General features: G+C 44.1%; 1 protein-coding gene across 14 annotated transcripts in view; it reads left to right on the top strand.

Annotated features, from left to right (window-relative positions):
* Positions 1 to 21,047, top strand: part of LOC105498944 (FA complementation group C) — a 217,055-nt gene that overhangs the window by 155,228 nt on the left and 40,780 nt on the right. For 13 of the 14 annotated variants that reach the window (XR_011612949.1, XM_024786795.2, XM_071078748.1 and 10 more), the window contains one exon: positions 11,544 to 11,708. The exons of the other annotated variant lie outside the window; for it this stretch is intronic. Coding sequence is in view for 12 of the 13 variants with exons in the window: in XM_024786795.2 (XP_024642563.2) it covers positions 11,544 to 11,708 (165 nt within the window). In the remaining variant the exon portion in view is untranslated. The remainder of the gene's footprint in view (positions 1 to 11,543; positions 11,709 to 21,047) is intronic. 14 annotated transcript variants of the gene reach the window in all.

Below are 21,047 nucleotides of genomic sequence, written 5' to 3'. Positions count from 1 at the left end.
GTGTGCAAAAATCACAAGCATTTCTATACACCAATAATAGACAAACAGAGAGCCAAACCATGAGTGAACTACCACTCACAATTGCTACAAAGAGAATAAAATACTTAGGAATCCAACTTAAAAGGGATGTGAAGGACCTCTTCAAAGAGAACTACAAACCACTGCTCAATGAAATAAAAGAGGACACAACCAAATGGAAGAACATTCCATGCTCATGGATAAGAAGAATCAATATTGTGAAAATGGCCATACTGCCCAAGGTAATTTATAGATTCAATGCCGTCCCCATCAAACTACCAATGACTTTCTTCACAGAATTGGAAGAAACTACTTTGAAGTTCATGTGGAACCAAAAAAGAGCCCACTTTGCCAAGACAATCCTAAGCCAAAAGAATAAAGCTGGAAGCATTGCACTACCTGACTTCAAGCTGTACTACAAGGCTACAGTAACCAAAACAGCATGGTACGTACCAAAACAGAGAGGTAGACCAATGGAACAGAACAGAGGCCTCAGAAATAATACCACACATCTATAACCATCTGATCTTTGACACACCTGAGAAAAACAAGAAATGGGGAAAGGATTCCCTATGTAATAAATGGTGCTGGGAAAACTGGCTAGCCGTATGTAGAAAGCTGAAACTGCATCCCTTCCTTACACCTTATACAAAAACTAATTCAAGATAGATTAAAGACTTAAATGTTAGACCTAAAACCATAAAAACCCTAGAAGAAAACCTAGGCAATACCATTCTGGACATAGGCATGGGCAAGGACTTCATGATTAAAACACCAAAAGCAATGGCAACGAAAGGCAAAATTGACAAATGGGATCTAATTAAAGAGCTTCTGCACAGCAGAAGAAACTACCATCAGAGTGAACAGGCAGCCTACAGAATGGGAGAAAATGTTTGCAATCTTCCCATCTGACAAAGGGCTAATATCCAGAATCCACAGAGAACTTAAACAAATCTACAAGAAAAAAACAACCCCATCAAAAAATGGGCCAAGGATATGAACAGACACTTCTCAAAGGAAGACATTTATGCAGCCAACAGACACATGGAAAAAATGCTCATCATCACTGGCCATCAGAGAAATGCAAATCAAAACCACAATGAGATACCATCTCACACCAGTTAGAATGGCGATCATCAAAAAGTCAGGAAACAACAGATGCTGGACAGGATGTGGAGAAATAGGAATGCTTTTAACTGTTGGTGGAAGTGTAAATTGCTTCATTCGTGGAAGACAGTGTGGCAATTCCTCAAGGATCTAGAACTAGGAATACCATTTAATCCAGCTATCCTATTACTGGGTATATACCCAAAGCATTATAAATCATGCTGCTATAAAGACACATGCACACGTATGTTTATTGTGGCACTGTTCACAGTAGCAAAGACTTGGAACTAACCCACATGTCCATCAATGATAGGTTGGATTGAGAAAATGTGGCACATATACACCATGGAATACTATGCAGCCATAAAAAGGGTGGGTTCATGTCCGTTGCAGGGACATGAATGTAGCTGGAAACCATCATTCTGAGCAAACTCTCAACAAGGACAGAAAAGCAAACACCGCATGTTCTCACTCATAGGTGGGAATTGAACAATGAGATCACTTGGACACAGGAAGGGGAACATCACACACCAGGGCCTGTCGTGGGGTAGGGGGAGGGGGGAGGGATAGCATTAGGAGAAATACCTAATGTGAATGACGAGTTAATGGGTGCAGCACACCAACATGGCACATGTATACATATGTAACAAACCTGCACATTGTGCACATGTACCCTAGAATTTAAAGTATAATTTTAAAAAGTGAAAAATTCTTCCATCATTTCTAGGAGTTGGGAGTATAGCAAGAATGCTAGGACATCCGTGTTCTTAGTTCATTACTTGATTCAGTCTCTTAGGTTATATTTTCATCTTATTTTCTCTTTGAGTAGATTATGAGCATCAGCATTCTTCCTAAGTCTTGCCTTTCAGTCCTCGGGATGTGTAGCAGTTCTCCACCAGAACTTACTCAAAAGTGTGGCCCTACGAATCAGCAGCATCAACATCCCTTGGGGAGAGACCAAGAAATACGAGTTTTTTAAAACACCTGTCCAGACGTACTCTCTGGAAGTACGAGAAATGCTGCTCTACACGACTTCTTTAGAAGCAGTTCCCATAACTGCATATCAGTCCCTAGTAACGATCTGAATACTGTATGGTGACATGATAGAATTTTATTTACGGTTTTTATTTTTGTTGATGAATTCCTATAAATCGTTAATAGTTTAGCTGTATTATTTTCTTGATAATAGTAAATTCTCATGAAGATAATTTTTTGCCAAACTACCCATAGTGATCTATTTTGTGTGAACAGTTTGTCTTTTCTCCTCAAATATTCACCTTTTCTAAATTGTACTTCCTGTTCTCTACCACTTTCTTAAGTGGCAGATAATCCTTTCAACGTTTACCTTCCACAGTGCTTTATCGTCGTTCTCTCACCACCAAGATGGTTTTAGATCTAAAATTAATTCATGTGTTTTTGAGTCCATCATCTAAGTTGTTAACAAAAAGACACATTTAGCGTGAGTTGTAAGTATCTTAAATTTTTGGAATTTATGAGCTTAGTGGGTGGGCTGGTAGAGGAAGAGGTGTGTGGGGTTGTGTGTGAAGGTGTATACTCTGCACATAGCCTAGCAGAATGTATTGCATAGAGTGAGGGCTGGATGGATGTTTGTACAATTGAAAGGCAGGCTGAGAGTTGCCCGTGTGCATCACTCGTGTAGCCTCTCAGATCGGCAGGCAGGTCTCCATCCTGACTCATCAGTCCTCCTCCCTAAAAGATCTCTAAGTGCAACTTTTCTCTCATTATCTGAAAAGAGGAAATGAGAAGAGTCAGAGATTATTACTGGGGACTGAGTGAGTGGAAAGACTGTGGTGCTGGGGACATTTATCAAGTACTGCAGCTCATGGCTGCAGATTGTATCTTCTAATTAGGCTGGAAACGATCCAGGATAATTTTTCTGAAAAATTTAAAAATCTCATGAGGACAGGTAGTTCCTGGGTATACCAAAATTCGGGCAACCCAACTGATAACCCTCCAGAAACTTCAAGGTGCAGACAGCCTTCACGGCTCCTTTTTTGGTCTGAAGCTTGTCAGAGTGCGGAGACCCAGGTTCAAGTGGAGAGTTATCAGCGCTTTCCAGATTGAATTGCACTCAGCATTAGGTCTTGACTGGTTGCCAGAGCAGCACTTCCCAATAGTTTCTGCACAAGAATTCAACTGCAGAAGGCTGGACAGTAACCATATACTGCTGGGAACATCCTTCCTGTGTGGTTGTATTGTAGCTTCCAAACCATCTGCCCCGAAACCATAGGGCTACAGGATAAGCTGACAATGCTCAGAATGCTGCTCCTTCTCGATGGTTTATAGCAAAGAACAGGATAGAATTTAAACATTCTGTCACTGAATTGTTGACTTTACTTGGTGGCAAGTGAAACTCTATTTAAAGCCCTATGACACAATTTATCAGGCCTCTAAAAATAATACAAAGAGAAAGTAAGCTAATTTTCCCACTTTTTTGTTGTTGTTGTTCCTCTGGCGATCGCATGCATCTGAAGTTATGAGATCAATTTCTCTATTTTCTGTGAGACTTTTTGAATCTTTGGAAATGAACGTTAAACACTCAAGTGCTAAAAAATAAGAAAAAATAAATGCATACATGCCTTCTAGAAGGAAAAAAAAACCCCAGAAAAACAGCATAGCATTGTTTCTATGGTGCTTAAGTTTGGGTTCTCTTGGCTGCTTGGACATTTGAAGTCATACTTGTGAAAGGAAAGGAATTAGGAACTAGGATTCATAGGTGGATGAATACCATAGCGTATACCAGAAAGTAGTTTGCCTCTTACACTGTGTTCTGATTTAATTGTTTTAATTTGTGAATCTTAAAAATGGACAGAGAACTTCAGATGTGTAGTAGAAAGTTAGGTAGTATTATGATACCTGTTTTAATTGTTATGATTAATGATGGCAAAAATTTTAATGGCTCCAGTGTGGTTGGCAGCTGTTTTGCAAATGTTATCATGGTGCCATTCTGTTCCCTGATTTCATTAAACCGGCTTCCACTTGAGATAGGAGAACACACTTGTCAGAATTTGCAATTCACTGGAGAACTGTGGACTTAAAAAGTTTTGGTTCTCACACAAGCTTTTAGGAATCCAAGTTAAAATTTTATGAATGGTGAACACAAAAGCTACTAAAAAGGCTCAAAAAGCATGTTAGGCATCAAATTGCTTTTTAAATTCAATCTTCTGATAGGTATAAATGAACTTAGTCCAAGAGATTGAATTACCTTAAAAACTATGTATAAGGGCTCAACACATTCAGAAAAGTACCTGGAAAAAATTTATCTTGTTGAGTTCTAAAATTCTTTAAAGAAAAGATTCTAAACATCATTCAGTAGAGCAAATGAGGAATGTATCAGGTGTGTTGGTTTACAGGGAGTACTCTACTGGCACAGGCATCTTGCATTCTTAGTAAATTCAGTTAAGAATTTTACTGATTGTATCATAGGTTTGCTTTGACTAGGAATATCCTGAACTGCTAACTAAATTCATTCCCATTTTATCCTTGCTACTCCTGCCAGCTGGGATGCCAGCATGGACATCCATCAGTGGACTTTGCTCTGTGCCAGGGAATTTGTTCATATTACTTTTGAAAAGCAGGCATTCTTAACAACAACAAAACCAATTATGAACTAGAGAATAAACCTCTTCCAAAGTGGCACAATATGGCACAAAGGCAAGTTTTTAATCTATAAAAGTTGTCTCAGCCCGGGCACAATGGCTCACACCTGTAATCCCAGCAATTTGGGAGGCCAAGGTGGGAGGATTACTTGAACCCAGGAGTTTGAGACCAGCCTGGGCAACATGGAGAAACCCCATTTCTACAAGAAAAAAAAAAACCTAAATTAGCCAGGTGTGGTGGCAAGCACCTGTAATCCCAGCTACTATGGAGGCTGAGGTGGAAGGATCACTTGAGCCTGGGGAGGTCGAAGTTGCAGTGAGCCGAGATTGCACCACTGCACTCTAGCCTGGGTGACAGAGCAAGACCCTGTCTCAAAAAAGAAAGAGAAAAGAAGATTGTGTCAGCTGATACCATCCAGCAGAGTCTTTTAATTGTGGTCCAGGAGACTTTAGAAACCTTTCTCAACTGCTTGTCTTCTGTCCGAGGGTGAGAAAATGAAAAGCACAAATAATTGTATAGCAATACCCTGAAAAGAGACCATTACAATCAAATAATGGGAAGAGTACAAAAAAGATGTAAATAAAGGGGAAAAAATACTCCAGAGGGAAATAAATACTAAGCAGTTTAAGGCTGATTAAAGATGATTATTTTTTAATGAGTTACTTTTGCTATTTGGAAATAAGAACCTGAGGCAGGAAGTAACCCCTTTATTATGAATATTTTCTTTTCCCTCCCTCCCTCCCTCCCTTCCTCCCCTCCCCTCCCCTCCCCTCCCCTCCCCTCTCCTCCCCTCTCCTCCCCTCTCCTCCCCTCTCCTCCCCTCTCCTCCCCTCTCCTCCCCTCCCCTCTCCTCCCCTCCCCTCTCCTCCCCTCTCCTCCCCTCCCCTCTCCTCCCCTCCCCTCTCCTCCCCTCTCCTCCCCTCCCCTCTCCTACCTCTCCTCCCCTCACCTTCCCTCACCTTCCCTCCCTTCCCTCACCTTCCCTCCCTTCCCCTTCCTTCCCTTCCACATTCCTCCATTCCCCTCCCCTCTCTCTTTTCTCTCTCTTCTTTGTCTCTCTCTCTCTCTTTCATTTCTTTTTTTGACAGGGTCTTGCTCTGTTGCCCAGGCCAGAGTGCAGTGACATGATCTCAGCTCACCCCAACCTCCACCTCCTGGACTGAAGCCATCCTCCCACCTCAGCCTCCCAAGTGGCTGGGACTGCAGGTGTGCACTACCACGCCCACCTAATTTTTGTATTTTTTTGTAGAGGCAGGGTTTCACCATGTTGCCCAGGCTAGTCTCAAACTCCTGGGCTCAACCAATCCACCTGCCTTAACCTCCAGAGTTCTGGGATTGCAGACATGAGCCACTATGCCTAGCATGAATATTTTCATTTTCAGTATTTTACTAGTTAACATTGTATTTTAGTTTTTTAAAAGTTTAATTATAAAACACTTATGACGTGGAAAAACTGTGTGCCCATTGCCCAGGTTTTACAGTGCTAACATTTTATTAATACATATATTTGATATTTTTAAGAAAATAAAATGTTTCAATTAGAGGCTGAAGCATCCTTCTCCTGTTCCATTTCTTTTTTCTCCCTGCTGGAGCAAGCATGCCCAAGAAGTTGGTGTAGATTTTTCTTGTCATGTTTTAACACTTTTACTTCACATTTTGCTGTGAGTGTTTTAAAACTTTACATAAGGATGGTGTATTGTGGATATCTTTATGCAACCTGCTTTCTTCATTCAGTTTTTGAGATTTACATATTCAGATAATGTAGGTCTAGTTTATTCATTTAAACTGCCATATAGCATTCCATTCTGTAAATAAATCATCATTTATTCATTTCTGTACAAATTCACAGCAAGATCGAATCTACCTTTTACAAACAGTTCTGTTTGTCTCCCTAACCTGTAAGAAGAAATGGTAGCACGTTGCTACCAGTTGTTCTCCAAAGTGTTTGTGCTTATTTATTTACGTTCCTATCAGAAACATCCTGGACTTCTCTTTTCTCCGTAATCTGATGGATCTCCCACTACAATTTTTCTTTTCTTTTCTTTTTTTGAGACAGAGTCTTGCTCTGTTGCCCAGGCTGGAGTGCAGTGGTGTGATCTCGGCTCACTGCAACCTCTGCCTCCTGGATTCAAGCAATTCTCCTGTCTCAGCCTCCTGAGTAGCTGGGACTACAGGCGCCCACCACCCTGCCTGGATAATTTTTGTATTTTTAGTAGAGGTGGGGTTTCACCATATTGGTCAGGCTGGTCTCGAACTCCTGACCTCAGGTGATCTGCCCTCCTCGGCCTCCCAAAGTGCTAGGATTACAGGTATGAGCCACCACACCCAGCCCTCCCACTACAAATTTGATGTTACAATTTGTATTGAACAACAGACAACACACTGAAGTACTAAAGAATTAATTAGGGTTGAAAGTAGTTATTTCTGGATATCAGAAAATGGGGATAGGAATGCCCTTTCAAAAGCTGCTATTTTCATTAGCTTTGAATAACTATTTGACCATTTAAAGCAGTTACATCAAAGAAATAATCAGCAGAGTAAACAGCCAACAGAGTGGGAGAAAATATTTGCAAACTATGCATCTGACAAAGGACTAGTATTCAGAATCTACAAGGAACTCAAATCAGCAAGAAAAAAGCAATCCCATCAAACAGTGGGCAAAGGACATGATAGACATTTCTCAAAAGATGTACAGATGGCCAAGCATGTGAAAAAATGCTGGACATCACGAATCATCAGGGAAATGCAAATTAAAACCACAATGAGACACCACCTGACTCCCGCAAGAATGGCCATGTTTAAAGTCAAAAAACAATAGATGTTGGTGTGGATGTGGGGAAAAGAGAACACATACCTGCTGGTGGGAATGTAAATTGGTGCGACCTCTGTGGAAAGCAGTGTGGAGATTCCTTACAAAGCTGAAAGCAGATCTATTGCTTGATCCAACAATTACACTACTGGTTATCTACCCAAAGGAAAAGGTGTCTTTCTAGAAAAAAATGAAAACATTTGCGTATGTAGTTTTACAGCAGCACAGTTCACAATTGCAAAGATGTGGAACCAACATAAGTGCCCATCCAGCAATCAGTGGAGAAAGAAAATGTGGTATATATACACTACTCAGCCATTCAGAGGAACAAAATAATATCATTTGCTGCAGCTTGAATGGAGCTGGAGGCCATTATTTTAAGTGAAGTAACACAGGAGTGGAAAATCACAAACTGTTCTCACTTATTAGCGCGGGCTAAGCTATGAGTACACAGAGACACACAGCAAGCTTGTCGAACCCATGGTCCGTGGCTGCATGCGGCCCAGGACAGCTTTGAATGCTGCCCAAAACAAATCTGTAAACTTCCTTAAAGCATTGAGGTTTTTTGCGATTTTTTTAAAGCGCATCAACTATCGTTGGTATTAGTGTATTTAGTGTGTAACCCAAGACAATTATTTTTCCAAAAAGAAGGAAGCCAAAAAGATTGGACATTGCTGGCATACAGAGTGACATAATGGACTTCAGAGAGTCAGAAGCGGGAAGAGGGTGGGATGGGGGCTAGTGATAAAAAACTACACATTAGGTGCAATCTACTCGGGCGAGGGCACATTAAGATCTCAGAATTCGGCCGGGCGCGGTGGCTCAAGCCTGTAATCCCAGCACTTTGGGAGGTCGAGATGGGCGGATCACAGGTCAGGAGATCGAGACCATCCTGGTTAACACGGTGAAACCCCGTCTCTACTAAAAATACAAAAAAATTACCCGGGCGTGGTGGCGGTGCCTGTAGTCCCAGCTACTCGGGAGACTGAGGCAGGAGAACGGCGTGAACCCGGGAGGCGGAGCTTGCAGTGAGCCGAGATTGAGCCACTCACTCCAGCCTGGGAGACAGAGCGAGACTCCGTCTCAAAAAACAAAAACAAAAAAAACTCAGAATTCACCACTATACAATTCATCCATGTAACAGAAAACTACTTTTACCCACAAGCTATTGAAATAAAAATTTAAAAGTAAATACATATTCTAAATTTAAAAAATATAGTTGCATTTATTAATTTCATAAAAATGAAAAAAGTTTTTTAAAAAAGAATATGCAGGCCCCCTACAGTGATCTACAGAAGCCTTTCCGCCATCCTCCCTGGTTCACCGGGTGTGACCACGTGGGTCCCCTCGCTGTTTTCACCGGGTGTGACCACGTGGGTCCCCTCGCTGTTTTCACCGGGTGTGACCACGTGGGTCCCCTCGCTGTTTTCACCGGGTGTGACCACGTGGGTCCCCTCGCTGTTTTCACCGGGTGTGACCACGTGGGTCCCCTCGCTGTTTTCACCGGGTGTGACCACGTGGGTCCCCTCGCTGTTTTCACCGGGTGTGACCACGTGGGTCCCCTCGCTGTTTTCACCGGGTGTGACCACGTGGGTCCCCTCGCTGTTTTCACTGGGTGTGACCACGTGGGTCCCCTATCGCTGTTTTCAGATGCTGAGGGCCTTTGCATTTGCTTTTCATCTGTCTGCAGTGTTTTCCTCCCAGATACATATGTGGCTTGTTCATGTACTTCCTTCAGAGCACTGCTCACATGTCACCTTCTTGGTAAATTTCTGTCACTTCTGAGTATTCTTTTCAGCATGATACTCAGTATCATCTGGCATTATATTGCTCCTGTCCCTGATGAGACCTTGTCATCTTTGCATCTGTATCACGTACACCTCAAACAGAGCCTTGACTACAATAGGGGATCAATAAATAGGTATTAAATGAACAAATAGGACAATGATACACAAATACATAAAATTCTCTGAAGAGTAAATACAAGTGGGTAACAATTACTGTCTCACAAGTTATCAGGAAAATGCAAATTAAGGCAATGAAATAGCAATTTTTGTTCGTTAAATTTTTGAGAAATAGAAACAAAAAATGATATCTTTGGAAGGGGTGGAAAAGTAAATTGGTCTTTTGCAAGGCATTTTTGTGTGTGTGTCTGTGTGTGTGTGTTTTTTGTTTTTTGTTTTTTTGTTTTTGAGACAGGGTCTCACTCTGTCTCCCAGGCTGGAGTGCAGTGTGTGAACACAGCTCACTGCAGCCTTGACCTCTTGGGCTCGAGCAACCTCCCACCTCAGTCCCCCGAGTAGCTGCAGCTGCAGGCACGCACCACCACACCCAGCTAGTTTTTGTATTTTTTGTAGAGATGGGGTTTTTCCATGTGACCCAGGCTGGTCTTGAACTTCTGGGATCAAGCGATCTGCCTGCCTCAGCCTCTCAAAGTGCTGGGACTTCATGTGTGAGCTACCGCCCCTGGCCTTGGAAGGCAATTTAATATGCAAGTTCTCACACGTGGGCACAGACAGGCATGGGCAAGGGTAGCGCCACAGCCCTGTTTGAATAGTGAAAAACCAGAAACAGCCTCAGTGCCTACTGATAGTGGCATTGTTAAATTACAGAACATGTGTGTTTTAATAATAGGCAGCAAGTTTTTAAGAATGAGGGACAGCTATATGCTCTACACTGTGGTGCCATTTGTGTTTCACAAAACACAAGACTAAATTTCTGTATTTACAATTACATATGAAAATACCTAGAAAAACGTTGAATAGGGTCCACCCAGAACTTTCATTTTATTTATCGTTCACTGCACTGGAGATGGATTTGTTGAGCATGTGCTGTGTGTGAGGAGTTGTCCCTAGGTGCTAGGAATAGAGTGGTGGGCAAAGTAGGAGAAGCTGCCTGCCATCATAGAGCTTCTGCCCTCTCAGGAGGAAGCGAACCATGAGTACTACAAGGGAATACCGTATAGGTCAGATGGTGAAAGGTACCAGGAAGAGAAGTAAAGCACGGGTAGGAGGGCGCGTGAAGCTCCAGTGTCCAGTGGTGCTTTGTGTGGTCCCAGGCACATCCTATACGTGTGTGCTGTTCGGGACTGTAGCTGCCAGCCGCCCATAGCTGTTGAGCACTTCAGCTGTGACTAGTGCAGTTGAGCTGGATTTTTAATTTCATTTTAATTCATTTACATTTAAATTGCCACACATGGTGGACAGTATAGTGACGTGGGATGATCAGAGAAGACCTCACTTAACAAAGGGACATTTGAGCTGCAACTGGGGACCGCAGGACCTTACTTGGGGCAGTCAGAGGCAGAAAAGACAAAGGTAAGAGTGGAAGGAGATGAAGTCAGTGAAACAGACGGGGACCCACCACGGAAGGACTTGCTGGCTAGTGAAAGACATTGCTTATTCTCTGCATGAGGTGGGAAGCCATTGCAAAGCTTTGAGCAGACAAGTGTTGTGATCTGAATTTTTAAAGGGGTGCTGGAAGTGTTCTGATGTTAAACTACAGGAGTGAGTGCAGAAGCAAGAAGTCCAGAGGCTGGAGGTGGTGGGTTACTGTCCACGTAGGAGGGCAGTGATGGAGGCGTTCAGAAGAGGTCGGACGTGTTGCTGGTATTCACTGATGCATCAGTTGAGGGGCCTGAGAGAAAGGCAGGAATCAGCATTTGAGCCTGAGCAAACGAGATGGCACTGGGGAAAGGGAACACCGGGAAGGGATTTCAGGAGTGGTGTTTTGGACATATTAAGTGCCTGTGGATATAAAGAACAAAGTTCTGACCATGAATGACACTGAAACAGCATTGGCAGCTAAAAGATGTCTTCCTAAAGAATTGGATAAAAGAGAAGTGTTCATCGATGGTGTTAGAGTCATTCTCTTTATTTAGAGGCAAAACAGGTGATCTGTCGTTGACCTTTTTAGCATGAAGGTTTTATATGTCCTTAATTATGCGTGGCTCTTAGATTTGGGTGATTATTTCTTATTTCTTCCATAGAATGACTCCCGAGCGATTGGCGTCCCTATCACGAGTCTGTGTCCCACTTATTACCCTGCCAGATGTTGACCCCCTGGTGGAGGCTTTGCTCGTCTGTCACGGACATGAACCTCAGGAAATCCTCCAGCCAGAGTTCTTTGAGGCTGTAAACGAGGCCATTTTGCTGTAAGTGGTGTTCATGTCTCCTGTCATCCTGCGTCATTTTTCCTTTTCTTAGAAGGCTGTGATGTGTTGGAAAGACTATACGACAGCAGGGTCCAAACATTTTTGTCTCAGTACCCCTTTATACTCTTAAAAATTACTGAGTATCCCAGCCAGGTATGGTGGCTCACACCTGTAATCCCAGCACTTTGGGAGGCCAAGGTGGGTGGATCACCTGAGGTCGGGAGTTTGAGACCAGCCTGGCCAACATGGCAAAATCCCATCTCTACTAAAAATACAAAAATTAGCCAAGTGTGGTGGCGTGTGTCTGTAATCCCAGCTACTAGGGGGGCTGAGTCAGAAGGATCACTTCAGCCTGTGAGGCAGAGGTTGCAGTGAGCTAAGGTCGCGCCACTGCACTCCAACCCAGGCAACAGAGCGAGACTCTATCTCAAAAAAAAAAAAAAAAAATTACTGAGGACCCCAAAGCATTTTTTTTTAAACTTTTATTTTAGGTTTGGGGGTACATGTGAAGGTTTGTTACATATGTAAACACATGTCATAGAGTTTGTTGTACATATTATTTCATCACCCAGGTATTAAGCCCAGTACCCAATAGTTACCTTTTCTGCTCCTCTCCTTCCTCCTACCCTTTCTCAGGAAGGCCCCCACATCTGTTGTTCCTTCTTTGTGTTCATACATTCCCAAGAGTTTTTTTTAAAATCTGTTAAACACTTATTAATATTTATCATATTTGAAACTAAATTTTTAAAAATGTGTTTCTTCACTTAAAAAATAAAAATAATTTCATTACACGTTAACACAAATAGCATATTTTCATGAAAGACAATGCTCTTTTCCAAGGCAAAAAAAAAAAAATTTTGACAGGAGCAGCATTTTTTTTACATTTTTGCAAGTCTCATTTTCTGCCCTAAGGCTGCTGAATTCTCATATCTGCTTCTGGTGGGATGTGTTGTTTTGGTTGAAGTGTATAAAGAAAATCCAGTCCCACATAGATAGTAGTTGGGAAAGGCGGGAATATTCTAATAGCCATCGCAGATCATTGTAGATAATTCTGCTTTGATAGCTCACCAAAATTTGAAAATGGTCATTTTTTTAAAGGGTAGTTGCAGTGTGGAATCTGAAATTGTATTAGTTAACTTTCCATACTCTGTTACATTAAAACCCATTGGTCTGTCTTGCACTTTCAATGGATCTTTTTTGCCTACCCACATAATTTTGCAGCATTCTGCATGGTTCATTTGGAAAATCTTCATTAATTGAGTTATGTATATCTTCCAAACATTGACATATTTCATTATGCAATATCAAAACCTATAGTCATTACTGCCACCTCATCAGAAACGACTTTAAGTATTGGGAAGCTGTCAAGCTTATGTTGGTGGACATAGATTTTCCAAGATTCTAATTTCTGCTTGAAAGCTAAAATTTATCATGGGCTACAAACACTATCAGTCGTTTTCCTGAGGGGACTGAGTCACTTTGCAAATTATTGAGAAAGTATGTGTCTAATCCCACAATGTGACTAACCACTGCCTGTCTGCTAGTCATTCTTTCAAGTCAATTTGCATGACAAAAAGCGGTCAGGTGAGTTTACCGCTGAAAGAGTTGTGCAGGTGTACAAGTGGAGCGCTTTTCTCCAGGCAACCGTCGTTTTTTATTATGAAGCAGAAGTGCTTTATACACACTTTCCTTTTCACCATACAGAATTCTTTTTAAAAAGTATCCTTGAGGGCAACAGTTTAATAAAATCAGTATGATAAACTGCTTCATCAAACATTCGTATGTGAAAGTGCAGTGTTTCTACTGTGTGTGTGTGGTGGTGAAGAGTAGCGTGAGGACTGTCTCTGCTCTGATTCCCACTGAGACGCAGCTGTGTTACCCACCGTTGCTTTTGCGCTATCAGTGCAAACGTCAACACGGTTGTTCCAGGAAAAACGGGGAGATTCAAAATAGTTATTCAGTAATTTAAGTATTTCCCTACCACTGTGTGTGCGGCCAACTTTCATATAAAAGAGCTTCTGTGCTTAGCTGGTGCTGATACCAGACAACTACAAGGAATACAGTAAGTCCAGAGATTCTATTGTAAGGCAGAAGTACAGTTCTGTTGGTGACATATTAATTTATCACATCTGCATTTAAATTAATTTTTTTTCTTTAGATTCTGAATGATTGGTCTCAAATCGATGTGGCAGTTAACTTGCACCATAATAGTATTTGAAATATTGTTGCATAAGACACAATAAGGTAAATCATTAACATCTGCAAAGGCAAGGGAAAAATAAGTTTCCTCACATTTTTTGTCTTTATTTACAGTTTAGCCCACTTTCTCTGGAGCAGATGTCTCCATCTCATGAGTCAGAGAATTCTCTGATGTGTCAGTTTCCAGTTTCATCTTTTCTTTCCTTTGATTTCTTTCTTTCTTTTTTTTTTTTTTTTGGAGACAGAGTTTCACTGTCGTTGCCCAGGCTGGAGTACGGTGGCACGATCTCAGCTCACCACAACCTCTGCCTTCCAGGTTCAAGCAATTCTCCTGCCGCAGCCTCTCGAGTAGCTGGGATTACAGGAATGCACCACCACGCCTGGCTAATTTTGTATTTTTAGTAGAGACAGGGTTCTCCATGTTGGTCAGGCTGGTCTCGAACTCCTGACCTCAGGTGATCCACCCGCCTCGGCCTCGCAAAGTGCTGGGATTACAGGCAGGAGCCACCACACCCGGCCAGTTTCATCTTTTCTTGATGAAACATCTGTAGGATGAGAAACTGAATCTTTTAATCCTTATTAAAGCCAATGATCCATTCTTAAATACAAGAAAATACATTATAAATAAATGTTACTTTTCAAATAGAATATTGTAAAATTACAAAATAATCTAAAATATGTATTAAAATATGTAAGTAAAATATATGCTGTATATATACATAAAAATGTATATCTAATAAAATTATCTAAAATAGCTTAGATAAAATTTAAAAATTAGAAAAGTTTTCAAAATTAAAAAATATATATTACTGCAAACCCCAACAAAGTGTACTTATTTCTTATGTTTCCATGTAGGCCCAAGATAAATTATGAGAATTTTTTAAATAATGATTTTTTTCTTTTAACGCATCTCAGTTCTTCCCTCCCTCTCTGGAAAGGGTTCTTTGGACCCCACTTTGAAAATTGTTGCATGGCCTCTGACTACTGCTGTAGTCATGTCTCCAAGTTACGAGTGGCTCTGTCTGCAGCGTTTGAAAACACTGTGAATCCACGTGTGGTGTAATTTGCAGAGCCCTCTCAGTCTCAGATAATGAGATCCAAAGCATTCACATTTCTGAATTCAAGGTATACATGCAGTGTGATTTTAAAATGATACTGCTTGTAAACCTGACGTTTTGTTAAGAATACTGTGGCTTTTAAATCAATTTATTAATACTATTTATGTTTTCTTTTTTTTTTTTTTGAGATGGGGTCTCACTCTGTCACACAGGCTGGAGTGCAGTGGTGCAGTCTTGGCTCACTGTAGTCTCAAACTCCCAGGCTCAGGTGATCCTCCCACCTCAGCCTCCTGAGTAGCTGGGACCACAGGTGTGTGCCACCACGCCTGGCTAATTTTTTGTATTTTCAGTAGAGACGGCATTTCACCATGTTGCCTAGGCTGGTCTTAAACTCCTGAACTCAAGGAGTCTGCCTGTGTTGGCCTCCCAAAATGTTGGGATTATAGGCGTGAGCCACTGTGACCGGCCCAATTCTTTATTTAAATACTTTCAGTGAGAAATCGGAGAATTGTTACATATATAGACCCTTCCTTGCTATACAATGCATTTTAAAAAAACAAAACTACAATACCATTATTACATCTTAAAATTGACATTAGTTCCTTATCATCACGTCTAGTCAGGAATTAAATTATCCTGATTGTCTTAGAATTTTTCTTCCAGTTGATTTGTTAGAATCAGAGTTCAAATCTACACATTGCCTTTGGTTTATAGGTTCTTTCAAGTCTCTTTCAATCCCTCTTTGTTTTTTGGTTTGATATTTGTTGAAATAATGCGGTTGTTTTCCCCTCTCTCAGGTGGTAGAGCATGTCCGCCCTCTGGAGCGCGGTGAAGGGTGTGCGCCTCCGGGGCGCCCTCTGGAGCGCGGTGAAGGGTGCGTGCCTCCGGGGCGCCCTCTGGAGCGCGGTGAAGGGTGCGGGCCTCCGGGGCGCCCTCTGGAGCGCGGTGAAGGGTGCGCGCCTCCGGGGCGCCCTCTGGAGCGCGGTGAAGGGTGCGCGCCTCCGGGGCGCCCTCTGGAGCGCGGTGAAGGGTGCGGGCCTCCGGGGCGCCCTCTGGAGTGTGACGAAGGGTGCGGGCCTCCGGGGCGCCCTCTGGAGCGCGGTGAAGGGTGCGGGCCTCCGGGGCGCCCTCTGGAGCGCGGTGAAGGGTGCGGGCCTCCGGGGCGCCCTCTGGAGCGCGGTGAAGGGTGCGTGCCTCCGGGGCGCCCTCTGGAGCGCGGTGAAGGGTGCGGGCCTCCGGGGCGCCCTCTGGAGCGCGGTGAAGGGTGCGCGCCTCCGGGGCGCCCTCTGGAGCGCGGTGAAGGGTGCGGGCCTCCGGGGCGCCCTCTGGAGCGCGGTGAAGGGTGCGGGCCTCCGGGGCGCCCTCTGGAGCGCGGTGAAGGGTGCGGGCCTCCGGGGCGCCCTCTGGAGCGCGGTGAAGGGTGCGTGCCTCCGGGGCGCCCTCTGGAGCGCGGTGAAGGGTGCGGGCCTCCGGGGCGCCCTCTGGAGCGCGGTGAAGGGTGCGCGCCTCCGGGGCGCCCTCTGGAGCGCGGTGAAGGGTGCGCGCCTCCGGGGCGCCCTCTGGAGCGCGGTGAAGGGTGCGGGCCTCCGGGGCGCCCTCTGGAGTGTGACGAAGGGTGCGGGCCTCCGGGGCGCCCTCTGGAGCGCGGTGAAGGGTGCGCGCCTCCGGGGCGCCCTCTGGAGCGCGGTGAAGGGTGCGGGCCTCCGGGGCGCCCTCTGGAGCGCGGTGAAGGGTGCGGGCCTCCGGGGCGCCCTCTGGAGCGCGGTGAAGGGTGCGGGCCTCCGGGGCGCCCTCTGGAGCGCGGTGAAGGGTGTGCGCCTCCGGGGAGCCCTCTGGAGCGCGGTGAAGGGTGCGTGCCTCCGGGGCGCCCTCTGGAGCGCGGTGAAGGGTGCGCGCCTCCGGGGCGCAGTCCTGCGGGCTTAGGTGGCGCCCTCGTCACGTTCTCACACGGTCAGGCCTGTTTTGTTACCTTCTGTTCTGGTTCCCTCCTCTCTTGCATGTGCGTGCGGCAGTATCACTGCTTTAGTGCTGGCATCGATGCAAACTAAGGATCATTCCCTTTGATTTGTCTCCGTTACCAGGGTTGTTTTTAGTTTGTTTTGCTATCATTGCTTGTCTTATATTCCACATAAACTCTGAAACCAATTTTTCTAGTTGCAGGGAAGACACCCAGTGTTGTTCGGGGGAAGACTCCTGTAAGTATATAGATTATTGAGAGAGCTGGTGTTTTCATGATGTTAAGGCTTTCTGTGCGCCTGTTCAAGAACACATATGTTTTACCATTTGTTCAGCTTTTGTGATCGATGGGAGCGTTGTATAGATTTTTCACACATTGGATTTACACATTTCTTGTTCCTAATGTTTTGTTGTATTTGTGTTTTGAATGTTTTCACTGTCATGAATGGATCTTCTCCATCTTCAAATAGATTTTCATTGTTGCGTTTGGAAAACGAACAGGCTCAAAACCACCGTTGTTCTTACAATTCAGAGTATTTCCATTTTTTATATCTATAACTCTTAAAAATTAGGATACATATTTTAATTTCAGTTTATATGAAAGATTATAATCTGGGACTTTGTGAAAGTGAGATTTAAAAAGAGAAATAGAAGATTAAGTAACTTATGTTTCGAAAAATGGTCAAATCACAGGTTTCGTGGTTAAAAAAATAAAACGGCCTTTTTTCTGCCTACTCTAAACCTTCTGTCAAGATTCACCCAGCAAGTGGAGTGAGCTTCCTGAGGAGTCTGAGCGTTATGTGTGGTCCTTATGTGAGATTCCGAGTAAAGGGCGCTGTGAACGTGCGGCGCGGCGCTGGGATCCTTCCCTCATGGTGCCCGACACCTGCAACGGAGCACATGCTTCCCGGCCCGCCGCTGATCACACCAGCTGGCATTTTCACTCTCCACAGTGATTTTTCAAAATCCTTACAAAGAATATTTAACTGAAATGCTCTTGCCTTTCACTGTGGCAGCTCCCTTCTTGATTGATCTAGGAATATGTTTCACAGGAAAATAGGGTCTCAGCCACCCCCGTGTCCAGCCTTACTCTTTCAGCAAGAGCTGAATTAAAGGGCATCTGGAGGTGAACACTCCTGGTCCTCTGTGAAAGCTGTTTGAGAAATCACTGGCCAGGCGACGTGCTCGGAGAACAGCTACTCCTGCTCCAGCACAGTGCTCAGAGGGCCGCCGAGGGCAGCGGCTCCCCAGGCAGGCCCACACTCCCTTGCTTGTAATTTTGCTTGTGATAGCACGTTCTCCCTCAACAACTCATAAAATTTATTTGGTTTGGAAAGTTATGTCTGCTAATCCATAAGGGACAGACTGTCCAGAAGTGCTCGGTGGTCTTCAGTGTGTCCAAATCCTGTGGCTTCAGCTCAGCAAGTTCCCCAAGCAGTGGCGTAAGAGCTGGAGCCTCTCCATGGACACTTTCCCGTAGACAGAACATCCCAGCCACATGTTGACACAGCGAGGCTGATCCAGTCAATCAGTGCAAATTACCAGCCACGCCCAACACCCCCTCCCCAGATGTGCTGTGTGGTCATTTGGAAACCACACGCTTTCTTTGACCAATGCACCCTACCCCGTGTTTAGCCTTCCAACTATTTGCTTAACCACAGTACACCAGTGGAATTTCATCTGTTTGACAATTGGCTGGTGTCTTTGGCCTTGGCTTCCAAATGCAGTCATATATTTTCAGCAGTGGGCTGCCTGTCTTTTAAACAGCAGATGCTTGCCCCTCTTTATGGTTTAGATAACCTTGAGGAACTTTTAAGTTTCTTGGCCTAAATGTCAACTTTTCATGTCTGTCCCTGGGGCTGCCGTCATAGGCACCTGCAGGCTACAGACTGCACAAAACCTTCCTGGGCGGGCAGCTGAGGTCCTTTTGTAAGTATAAGTAATTCAGCATGACATGTCCTCTGAGGTCATCCGAATCTGCTGCTTCAAAAATACTGAGAAGCTTGAAGATTGGATGGAGAATTTGTTCTATATGCCTGAATGAATGAGACAGTGAACAAGTGAGAAAAAAGAATGAAGGCATGACTGTAATCTTGTGATACAATAAGAAATGTGCATTTGGTCTTCATCCAGGCTCCTAAAACCCTTGGAATTTCCTGAGTATTGAGGTGATAAGAGCATCTTTTATTATTTATAAGTCCCTTTCACCACACCTGGGTTTAGGCTAATGAAGTAACTCCTGGTAGGCCTCCAGATAGCCTCGGGATGGGGGCTGGTAGGCAGAGGAACCAACCACACCTGACGCTCAGAGTTCCACCTGATCACTACTGGCCAGCGATTTAATCAGTTGTGCTTACATTGTGAGACCTCCATAAAAAACCTAGATCACTACTGGCCAGCGATTTAATCGGTTGTGCTTACATTGTGAGACCTCCATAAAAAACCTAGATCACTACTGGCCAGCGATTTAATCGGTTGTGCTTACATTGTGAGACCTCCATAAAAAACCTAGATCACTACTGGCCAGCGATTTAATCGGTTGTGCTTACATTGTGAGACCTCCATAAAAAACCTAGATCACTACTGGCCAGCGATTTAATCGGTTGTGCTTACATTGTGAGACCTCCATAAAAAACCTAAACTGTGTGGTTCAGTCAGCTTCCAGGTTGGTGGTCACATCCAGATGCTGGGAAGGTGACCTGTCTGGAGAGGGCCCCCGGAAGCTCTGAACCTTCCCCCAGGCCTGGCCCAATGCGTCTCTTCTGTGTGGCTATTCCTGAGTTGTATCCTTCAGAATAAACTGGCAATGGCAAATAAAGTGTCTTCCTGAGTTCTGTGAGCCATTCTAGCAAATTATCAAACCTGAGGAGAGGATCATTGGAACCTCTGATTTTATAGCTAGTTGATCAGAAGAATGAGAGGCCCAGACTTGTAGCTGGCATCTGAAGTGGGGGCAGTCTTGTGGGACTGAGCCCTTAACCTGTGGGGTGTGTGCTAACACCAGGTGGTGTCAGAATTGAATCACTGGACACCCAGTTGATGTCTAGAGAGTTGGGAGCATTGGTTTTTGTGGAGGAAGAAAATCCACACAGGGAGTGTGAGAAGTGCTCTGTGCCAAAAAACAGCTCCTAGTAGTAGGAATGACTGACATACCAGTCTCTGACCACTCTAACACTCTCAGTTCAGGGGTGGCTCTGAGTGTTAAATAGGGCAGCCATATGATTTAAAATCTAGACCATGCCACTTTTGAGAGTTAAAAGAGGTCCCTTTTTTAAGTATGGTAGGATAACAGAAATAAACTTACAAACTAGGACAAATACACTAAGATTTAAATGGGTTGAATGACTGTAATATTCTTAGTACGGTGCGTGGTATCCACAGTAAATACCCCATAACCATTAGCGTCTACAGCCACTCCATCCTGAATGTGCCTAGTCTCGCCTGATCTTGGAAGCCGAAGGGGGTTGGGCCTGGGGAGTAGCGGATGCTATAGGCTTTAAAAAATAAAAATAAAAAGTCAGGCACAGTGGCACACACCTGTAATCCCAGTTACTCAGGAGGCTGAAGCAGGAGAATCACTTGAGGCCAGGAGTTCCAGCCTGGGCAATGTAGCAAGACCTTGTCTCTAAAAAATAAAAATAAGTGTTAGTGGCTGGGTGCAGTGGCTCACACCTGTAATCCCAGCACTTTGAAGGCTGAGGCGGGTGGATCACCTGAGGTCAGGAATTTAAGACCAGCCTGGCCAACACAGTGAAATCCCATCTCTACTAAAAATACAAAAATTAGCCAGGCATGGTGGCAGGCACCTGTAGTCCCAGCTACTCAGGAGGCTGAGGCAGGAGAATTGCTTGAACCTGGGAGGCAGAGATTGCAGTGAGCCGAGATCGTGCCATTGCACTTCAGCCTGGGTGACGAGAGCAAAACTCCATCTCAAAAAAAAAAATCCAAAAAAACCCACCGACAAACAAACTGTAAACTGTTAGCATATTGCTGTTCCCATTATTGACTTTAGTAATTGTATTATTTTTGACAATGTGTAGTATTAGGTTTTCACAGACTCATATTTTTCCCCCTAACAAAAGAACCACTGAACTAAAACCAGATGTAAGCTTAATTCCCATTGCTG

This window comes from Macaca nemestrina, chromosome 14, assembly GCF_043159975.1.
Source record: "Macaca nemestrina isolate mMacNem1 chromosome 14, mMacNem.hap1, whole genome shotgun sequence".
Taxonomy (NCBI): domain Eukaryota; kingdom Metazoa; phylum Chordata; class Mammalia; order Primates; family Cercopithecidae; genus Macaca; species Macaca nemestrina.
This window is presented reverse-complemented; position numbering and strand designations above follow the sequence as displayed.